Source organism: Chaetura pelagica, unplaced genomic scaffold, assembly GCF_000747805.2.
Source record: "Chaetura pelagica isolate M959 unplaced genomic scaffold, ChaPel_1.0 scaffold188, whole genome shotgun sequence".
NCBI lineage: Eukaryota > Metazoa > Chordata > Aves > Apodiformes > Apodidae > Chaetura > Chaetura pelagica.
In genome coordinates, this window is record NW_009954196.1 from 1,720,784 (window position 1) to 1,731,512 (window position 10,729).

A 10,729-nucleotide genomic window follows, 5' to 3' on the forward strand; every position below is an offset into this window, starting at 1 on the left:
AAAAGGTGTATTTTATGCCCATGACTGTACGATTTAATGTCTGCATTGGTTTAACCATTTCTTGCATTACAGTGGTGTAAGACTAAGTCTGCAATGGGGTCTGAAAAAATTTTCCTTGCAATTCAGAAGAAAAAAAATAAATTCCCTCAGCAGATACACCCAAGATGGTGGAAAGGAAGTGGGCATGGGAAAAGAAAGGATAGAGAGAAGAGGCTTAATCAATCCACACTCCTTAACATGACAGTTTCCAGCTCACCAAGACCCATTAACAGAAAATAAAGGGGTATATATACTAACATTGCCCACTCTATATCCCACCTGAGGAAAAAAATATGAGTTTTCATAGCTGCCCCCCTAAGACTTTCCAAAACTGTGAAACTCATTTAACTGAGGGGGACAAGAAGGAGGGAGTAAACAGTTGTTTAAAAATTACCGAAAGAAAAATGAACGCAGCATTGAAGGGGTTTCATTTTCTCACACTCAGACTTATTTTGAGACACATACTTATTTCACTATATTTCACAAATCCAAAACCCCACAACTACTGTGGATGTACCTTTAAAAAAATTACCCACAGTTAACACACGCAGGAATCCTGTGAATCGTGGTATCTTTTTGGTTCTCATTCTATTCCTTTCCCTAGGCAAGTCTAATAAATCAGCTTCATCAAGCTTTTGGAGCAGCAGACTGCTTGCAAATACTGCTTCATGGAGAAGCTGCACATAAGAGAGAATTTATTAATTTTCCCTGTAGGATGCCTATTCTATCAACTCTCCAGCAAGAGAAACAAATCCTGCCATTAACACAGTGTGTCACCTACAGTCACAATCACCACAGAGGCCATCAGCAGAGAGATGGGGACAGAATTAAAGGAAAGGGTAGCCTATTCTTGGCAACATGCATGTCTGTCTCCCTTCTGCCCCCTTCTCTTACTGATAAACAAGGCCCAACCCGTGAGAGCAGTATCTGCAGAAGCAGGAACAAGTCTTTGGAACTAGAAATTATTAAAATCACAGGTGCTGCTCACATACCAAGAGGGACAGGACACATTAAAGTGGTGAAAAAAACCTGGATCCCAAAATATCAAGTTCAGTGTGAAAGATTACCCACACTTTTCTAGCTAGTATCATGGCAGCAACAGAAGCAATTGTGGGTCTAATCAGAAGAAAGGTGCTAAAGAGATCATTGAAGAAAGAAGAAAGATATAACGTGTTATAGGTAGGAGGAAAGCAGGAAATTCTCTAAATTCTTCTCTGCTTTTCCAGACATTGGATCAAGTTCTTCAAGATATTCCTCTTACCTACAATCACTGAGAACAAGTAAATGACAAAATCTCTCTATTCTGTACTCTTAAAAAAAAATGCATAGTACAGAGACACAAAAAAAATTATCTTTCAGATCCACCTGCTCAGTCTAGACTATCACTGAGACATGAAATGGGGACGAATACTGTCCAGCCGCCGAGTCAGGATCTCACAGCCTGTGTCGGTGACCAGGAGGGTGTGCTCAAACTGGGCAGATCGCTTCCCATCCCTCGTTACTGCAGTCCAGCCATCAGGCCATGTTTCATCTTGCCAACCACCTGAAACACAAATGATGGCTTTTGGACTGTTTTTAAGTAACAGACACCAGTTCTCCAAAGCAAAATTAAAAATGTATTAACTATACAGAACAGAACCAGCATTTTATTGCCTATTATTATTGCCTAATAGTAAGCAAGAGTAGCCACTTCACTCTCTTGCTAAATTGCTTACCTTCACAGATCATTGGTTCAATTGTAAATACATGACCTGGTTTCATGACTCCAACCGCTTTATTTTCTGAAATAAAATAAACACTCAAATTAGAAGAAGTGATCCCATCTTAGAAAACTGATGAATCTGTGTCCTAGAAGAACACAAACACTGTAAAGTCGAAAAAGGCCTTCAGAAACAACCCATTCACTTGTCCATTTTTATTTGTACATTGAGATTTCCCTCATTTCTTTCCATCTCCCCCTCCTCAAACACTGCAGTATGTACTAGGAGGAGGTTAAATTAGGTACTGTCTTTCTCTAGAGATCAATTCTAGTTTTATAAAAACACTGAACAAATGTAATACAGGAATGAAAAAAAAAGACTTCTTTGATAATTTTTTAATTCATAATTTAAAAAAAAAAATAAATAAAAATAAGCACTTAAGATATTCAGAGAAGGCTTAAAAGCTCTTAATTTGTTTCCACTGAGCCATTAGCTCCAACAAATTGTCAAAATATGATAGTGGTTGAGTAATCCCATGATTCCATTTATGAAAGACACATTGCCCTCCTCATTACTCTGGATAATGGGGCCACAACAGTCGTCAGGGTGATGATAATGCTGTATTTCTTTAGCTAACATAAAAAGGCAGAATTAATACTGGTACTTTTTGATGTTATATACACCAAAAATGTTTACGTGAAGGCACATGACCTGATGCACAGCATGTGTCTAGGAGTATAGTTTTCCTGAAGAAAGGCTTCAGCCCTTTTCCTTTGCCCTGTTTCACCTTCAACAGCTCTGCCTCTTAGATCAGACTCAGCCTAGAAGGCGAGAGCTGGAACAAACTCCAGTATTGCACAACAACACAACTGACACAACAGCAACCAGAACATTTTTTCTTTTACTTAAAGTGTCTTGCCTCTAGTCTCATCATCTGGTTATTTCTTGCTCTCAACACTTCCATCGAAATTTCCAGTCTTCTGAATCTGAACAAATTTTGTCCTTTATTCTCTCTAGTTTTCATTATTATATTAAATAATTTAAAAGCTTTTAAAATGAGCTTTTTGCTTTTAAAAATCCTTTCATAGTAAGCCAGAAATAAGCAGCAGCTTTCATTTTATTTTCCTTCAAGAGGCATTAAGTTTCACTTCGCTTTTGCTGCAAATTTGCATTGTAAAATACCATAAAAACCCTAGAACCTTCCTTCCTGGGAACAGACATCTTGGCTCAATTTAAAAAAAATTTAAAAAATAAAATAAAATAAAATCCAAACAGCCAGGAAAGATTTGTTATTTTCTCATCTTTTTAATTGGTATAACATGTCATCCCATCTCCACGGAGTCCAGATTTTCTTCATTTTACATGACAAAAATCAGGAACCCTTCTACCCTGTGACTAATAAGTTTTCTGTTCTCTGAAATAATTACTTAAGGAAATGATGAAGTCAGGGTTTGCTAAAGTTATAATTTGTAATTATAATATGTGCTAAAGCTCATGAGGAGATGGGAAGATGGAGACATCTGTCAGGTCTGAGGAAATAAATGTCATATCAGGGAAGCTCTGCAGCTGAATTGGGTATGAACTGTTTATTACCACTCCATATTTATTCTCTCCTTAATTATCCACGGGCACTTCAGCTTCTCTCCTTTGCCTCTGTGGATGCTCTTTTTAAGCCTTGCTGGCCAAGGATTGTCATGGGGATACTGCCATTTCCAAAAACTAAAGTGAGAACCTGGTAGGGGAAGGTTGCCACACACTACAAAGATTCAGGTACAATGCCTGACTATAACATTAAAAAAAACAAAACACCAAAAAACCTTTTTATTTACATGTGGAAATAGCCATAAGATTTCACTTAGACATTATAAGGAGAGAAGCACTTACCTATTCATGTCAGACAAAGATGTCTAAGGGATTAGTTTGGAATTTATGCAAAAACATTGAGTATTTTGTACAGACGAGAGCTAACAGTAACCATTAGTGCAGGCATAGGTTGTCTCAGTGTATACTATATTCACCTTATTCAGGCTCTTAAACCAAGATAGAGTTCAGAGTTTGGGGGGGGGGGGAAATCACAAGTGCAAAAATTCCAACTGGATGGCTGTCAGGCAACATGCTACTCTGTTACAATGTCAGCAAGAAGTAATGGGTGCATACATTCCAAAGCACTTCTTGTCTATAGGACAAGCTGAAGGAACAAATACTCACTGGCATAATGTGGCACATTAGGGGCTGTATGGAAAAGTTTATGGATTCCGTGCCCACAGTAACTCCGAACCACTGAAAATCCATTTGCTTGAGCGTGTTTCTGAATAATGTTTCCCAGCTCTCTGTACCGAACACCAGGTTTTACTGCAAAATTAAAGAGATACGGATGGAAATTTATAGAACTTTCTTTCCTTCAACATAACTAACCATCAAACACCATTAACATTGGCTTGTATGGCCATCTGTTCCAGTGTGCAACTTCCTGTGATCATTTAATCCACCAAGTATATGAGTGTAATAACATGAGAGAGAGAAGAAAGAGAAAGAAGGAAACTTCTTCACAAGAACACTGCTTTCTTCCTTTCATGGATGTAAGTGCTCACATATTAAAAGGACGTTGAAGTTTGAAATTAATAACAAAAGACTTTCAAAGTATTTGGCAGCTTCTCATATCTAGTTGTTTCAACAATTGTATGAACTGTATTTTAAACCAGACACCTCTCTACTACTAGGTAAAAGGTGCACAGAAATAAAGAAGAAAAATGATATGTGAAGAACCAAGAAGTGGGGGGGGGGGGGAAAAGACAAAATTGATTTCTCTGCTTAGATGAGATTTTTAGTGCCCATGTTACAGCAAATAAGAACGTTCATACGCAGGACTAACTTTTTTTTGACAATCTTTTTAGGAAACCTGAAAAGTTAAGTGTTGGAAACAGATGATGGTGTGAAAAATTCCCTTTCACCACTTGGACAAGGGAGTAACAATACCATAAAAGCAACACCACCTCATCCATCAGCTAATGAAGATGTGTACTTAAAGCAACCTTGAGCCACTAAAAAGAAAAAAGAATATAAATGCTGTTTCAACATCAAGCACAGCTCCTTGACTATATGCTGTTCCTTCAGGAGCCAGATGTCTGATTATGTGGAACCATCTTAAGCAGAGTTCACATACATAATACACAGCAAAATGTTACACAAAGCAAGCCATTTACTTCCATTATCTGCCAACGCAACTGCAACTCAAATCAGTAAGCTGAATGTACAGAAAATAACAAGAAATATAGATCACTGGAACATGCATGCTTTTCCCAAAATGATAATAAAAAAAGGACATGGTGGGGAAGAGAGAAAAATCTGTTGGTTGTGTGCCAATAGTTCTGAAGTACCATCTCCTTTAGGCCTGACAATACCAAGCAACTATCTCAATACAGCCAGGAGCCCTCTGCTTCTCTTTCTCATTCCATTCTCACAGTTGGAGTTCTGCTGGTCCAATGCCAAGAAATTAAGATGAGTTAAAGAGGGGAGAAGTGATCCTTTTTAACAGCTGAGAAAATTACTGCTAGAATTCCTACTAGCAGAAAATACCTAAAACCCATGAAAACCTGTTACAGTATCTAAAAAGTTGGTAAAGAAGTTACATTGAGAATTTAAATCTCATTATAATGAACACAAAAGTGAATTTCTATCATACTTTATACATCAAAGCCAGGATTTGAAAGATAAAACACGTAACATTTGCTATAAAAATAAAGTACAAAAGCAAAGATAAACATTATTCTGATTTAGCTCTGAAAAACAAAGTGGTCATTTCAGAATAGTAATCCCATAAAAATAGGTAATCTATATTCTTCATTGCATAACTTTGCAGTATTTTCTTGTTCACAAAATGGATATGCAAGATGTTGCTCATACAAACTTAGGTCTTTTCAGCCTGGGTAGCTATCTCCAAATTTTTAACCAAAGTAAATTAATTGATTTATTTTTTTTTTTGCTTTTGATTAAATGCAAGTTTAAAAAAATTTCATAGATAACACCTTCAGCTTCAGTTTTAAAGGTCATGAAGTGAGTAAATTTTATTGGAAATTTCAAGAAGCTGCAGAGTATAAACGATGAAGACAATACAAATATTTCCAAGGACCTGGGAGATTTTTGTTTTGTTTTCTCTCTTTGTCTAAGAGAACACAGTATCTTCCTCAGTGAATGAAGCTGAACATGACATTCTCTAGCTACATTTCTATCTCACTGTACATCTCAGGGAAGCTGTCCTGAGTTATATCCAAGTAACATAATGAAAGTTTTGTTGGTACTCAAGGATATGGATCCATCTTCTCTGGTAACACTCCCACAGTTGAAAATCAAGAGCTCATAATTAGTTGAAAAAACCACCAAGTTTGGCATGGCTAAAGAGATATGTTTGTATGTTCAAACAGTGCTTTACCTTATCAGTTCATTGTGCAACACTATGCAAATTATAAAAGTAGGGAGCCATAATTTGGTTTTCCAAAAGAAACTTCGTTCTTCATGTTCTCTAAACTACGTAGATCAAGGTTGTCTTATTCATCTAACTAAACGTCCTGAAAAGGCTGTTTCCATGTAAATTTCTTAGTATGTGGAACAGCTCAGCAACAATTACATTTTCCTGTCAACCCACATTTCAAATAAAAGTTGCAACTACCACCCACAGAATTGTCCCATGTAAAGAATCACTGCATTATACAATATATATCATGTGTTGGTGACACACACTAACACTTCTGTGTTCTACAACAGAAGGCATTTCTGGGTAATATCAAATATGGTCCTCATGATTCAGAACCAAAACGATAGTGCTTCAGGTCCTAGCCAAAGGGTTTACCTGCATCGATGGCTTGCATTAGGCATTCGTATGTTGTTTGGACAAGCCTCCTTGCACCCTCATCAACTTCTCCAACATAAAATGTCTCATTCAGATCTCCATGGTAGCCATTACGGTAGACAGTAATATCCACTGCAAATAATACCAGACATATTGTGATATATTAGCACTGTATTTCTCACTTCGTCTCTTGATTTGTGAAAGAACAACACATGTACAAATGTACTATTGTAATTGTGAAGTCACAAGATTATTTTGAAGAATTCCACAAGTAAACTCTTCCAGCAGAATCCATTTTCTCACTCTTATCCTATAGATTCTATGGAATTAATTTTTAATATACTGTTGCACTGGTCAATGGTTTGATTTAAAAAAACAAAGATAAAAAACCCCACACCAATAAAACAGACATAGCAAGCTTATGATAGGTTTCTTAGGTAAATATAAAAACAGAAAAGAGAAGCTCTTTGCTCTGTGGTGATTTACCCAGTTAAATATTTTCTTAGAACTAATTCCAGCACTAACAAGGGGAAATTAAATTTTAAAAGGTATGTAATCACGTTTAACTCATATTTTAACTTCAGCAATTTCTATGCATGTTTAGAATAGTAAGTCACACCACTGCAAAACTTGTAATGCCAAAACCCACTGCTCCAGCCAAAAAGACAAAATTTCATTAACATTAAATACACAGCAACTTTCCAATAGTATTCCTGACTAAGCAAAATACACCAAACAGCTTAATTTTTTTCTTTTTTCTGTCAAACGAAGAATTTAAATATTCAGTGTCAGGCAAACAGCAAGAATGAGAAGGGCATGCTTAAACAACCGAGGTTTAGAAGAGTATTTAATAGGAGTTTAGAGTTATGTTGAAGCAAAACTCTTGTTTGCTTTGAGTATAAAATTTGTTGTAAACTAAAGATGATAAAACTCATTCTTGAAAAACAGCATCATTAGCAGTTTAAATGAGAAAAAAAAAAAAGGTTTTATTTTGCTTAACTCAGTAAAAAAAAACAAACTACAAAACAACAACGCTTTTTTTGGATTAAGAACATCCATAGCAGATGCTTGTTTGAAACAGTCCTTTTACAAAAGACAGGAACAGGCCTCCCAGTTTGAAAAGTAGCTGTCATCTATGCCAGCATCCTGTCTCTCATAGCAGACAAATAAACAATTAAAACCTGCCATCATATAGTCATTATATATAGTAAACACAAGCAAAATATTCCAGATTTGTATATCAAGTTGACTTCCTGTGGTAGAATGGGTGTTTCTGTGTTTAACAGACTTTGTCAGTAGTCTGCTAAGTCTAACTATTGCTAGAGTACCAAATCCACTGGAATAGTTACTGAATACATTAAGAAATCCAGCTGCAGACTCCCTCACAGGTAAACACCCATGAAGGAAGCTCTGCTGTGCAATAATTTTGCAATGTTGTATATAAGCCACTTAGAAAGACCAGCACAACCTTGATAGGAAAAAGCGGGGAAAAAAACCCACTAGTATCAACAGTAAATCTGTACTGCTGGCAAAGGTTTAAGGATGAAATTAAGACTGGACAACAACCATACTGCCTCTGTTGTGGATGCATGCATGTGCAGGGTTACACTACACCCACTGCAGGACTAGAAGGGATTACAAGAACATGTTGACCAGTGTACATACCTAGTAATGTAACAACAGGACTGTATAGAAACCAGCACTCTGGTAACTTATCCAGATGAGTTTCTTGTGACCAGTATATCAGAGCTCCATAGGCCACTCTACAGACTACCTGCTGCAAAGAGGCTACCTCTACAGACCACATGATTACACGACTTTCTCTTGATATTGCCAGATTTGGCCAGAACATTCCACTTTGCAGACAGATCAGCTTTGTTTAAGAATGTGCTCCCAGGGAACAGTACAAGAGCAAAATGTTAAGATGAACAGATGCTCAGAGCAGGAGGTTCAACTAAACATCACCTGCCAGTACCTTCTGGATGACCTTTTCCTGCAATTCTGAAGACCTACTTTGGACTCTGACCTTTTGCTTCCAGCAGGCTAAGAAGTTTTAAGTAAAGAGAAACACTTGCCTCCATTGTTCACTGGGCACATTCTGTGCAAAGTACTCCCACCTCCTCTTTGTAATCTGCTTTGTTCTTCCTTTTGAAGGGGCTTTTGAGCCACTACCTTACCAAAAAGAAAGCCTACAAGACTTGGAGGCCTTTTGAGCCTATAGCAATGCACCTTTGATCCACAAAATGTGTATCATTTTGTAACCAGACCTACTTGGCTACAAAAGACTAAAGTAGTTCTTTCTCATCAGAACAAAACAGAAGGCCCAGGCTTGGGCATATGCAGTCAGGGAAGGGATGTGAGAAAAGGTAAAAACTAAACCCTCTTACAAGAGGTGTTTTCTAGTGCTGAGGTATTGCCTTGGCATGCAAATAGTGGAGGGGCAAGGCACTGTGTGGATGAAACCAACCTAGTAAGCTTAACTGGGTTTCTTAATTTGGACTCAAGCAATGTCAGAAAAGGTGGAACCAAAAGAGAGTTGTGCAAAGGCAGCATGTTTGGAATGAAAAAAATAAAATAGCTTTGACCAAATGGCTACATGTTTCCCAAATACTGGACACTTCTAAGACTCAGCTTGACAATGTACTGCGCTGTCTCTTCTAGACCATGTTCCTACTTTAAAAGGTTGGATCAGACGATCCTTGATGTCCTTTCCAACCTGGCATTCTCTAATTCTGTGTATTCTACAGCTCAGACCACTGACCTTTAAACTTAGTATTATTGCATGCTAACATATATAAAATATCTTACAATCTAAAAGGATTTCAACCTGCTTCTAGAGGTAGGCCAACCTTAGAATACACTGGGTACTTATTTTTAATTAAGAGAAAACCAAACAAATGCAGTAAATAAAGGTGCAAATGTTTGTACCAAACATCGATTTTTTTTTTACTATCAAACCAAGAAGAAATCAATGAGAAAAAAAAAAGTGAAGTAATTTATAAAAGTATTCCTCACCTCCCAAGAAGGCATAAATGCCCTGAGTACAAGGAACAAAAAGCAACTGGGACTGTTAGAATCATAGAATCAATAAGATTGGAAGCAACCTCAAAGATCATCAAGTTCCAAGCCCCCTGCCATGAGCCGGGAACCCTACCACTAGGCTGAGTGATACTCAAAAAAGACGTTTTTAATATGCACCTACGAATGCGTCACCATTAGGATCCTTAACAGTCATCATAATTGTCATGTCCATAGCAAAATCTTAAGGATCTAGAGCCATCTAATTAAGAATTCAGACAGAAGTAACCCAGTTGAGTAATTCAATACACATTTTATTCACTATTTATACAGCTTGGAACAACTGCAACCTAAAGGACAAGTGGAATACTCAGCCACTATACTAACACATGGATGAGAGTGCAAGAATATATTATAAAGCTCTTAAAGTGGACCAACCTCCTGAAATTATTTTATTAAATGAACTAATTAATTTAAATATGTAAAGTGCAGAGGTTAATTAGTAAATGAGAACAAAAGCATCTCTTAAGTTTTTTCTAATCATGTCGCCTGCTAGAGAAACCTCACCTTCCTGCACGGTTTAACCGGACACAAGGCAGAAATATTGAAGGCTAATTTTCATAACACTTACCATTAACAATATCTCCCTCCTGCAATGGTCTCCTGTCAGGAATTCCATGACAGATCACTTCATTAACTGATGTACAACATGACTTAGGGAAATTATAATAATTCAGAGGAGAAGGATAGCAATTCCTTGCAATACAAGCCTAGTTTAGAAAACAAAATTTACACTTAACATTAGTAAAATCTGTACAAAGAAAAAAAGTTATGGACAACAGCTTCACAGTAAGAATGACAAATTGAAAAGCAGTGCAGTAGCATTTCTTACCAGGAAGTAAAGCTAATTTTATTTCTACTAATTTTTATGTTCAACTACCAATGCTCAAATATTCAGGTTTTAAAAATGCATGGCAGTACTTATTTAGTAAAATAAAACCAGCATTTTCAATTACTGTTTTAAAGCACCTGGTCTAAGAATGTAAGTATTCTTGCAAAACACTCAGGCTAGCCAAAATAACATTTAGCACCACTCTTTCACACCTTAACTTAAGCCACTTCCCTA

General features: G+C 36.9%; 1 protein-coding gene across 1 annotated transcript in view; it reads right to left on the reverse strand.

Annotated features, from left to right (window-relative positions):
- Window positions 1–1,277: 1,277 nt before the first annotated feature.
- Window positions 1,278–10,729, reverse strand: part of METAP1 (methionyl aminopeptidase 1) — an 18,351-nt gene continuing 8,899 nt past the window's right edge. The window contains exons 7-11 of the mRNA XM_010003187.1: window positions 10,235–10,373; window positions 6,586–6,717; window positions 3,948–4,091; window positions 1,755–1,820; window positions 1,278–1,582 (exon numbers count right to left, since the gene is read on the reverse strand). Of these exons, the coding sequence (XP_010001489.1) occupies window positions 1,422–1,582; window positions 1,755–1,820; window positions 3,948–4,091; window positions 6,586–6,717; window positions 10,235–10,373 (642 nt within the window). The 3' untranslated portion in view covers window positions 1,278–1,421. The remainder of the gene's footprint in view (window positions 1,583–1,754; window positions 1,821–3,947; window positions 4,092–6,585; window positions 6,718–10,234; window positions 10,374–10,729) is intronic.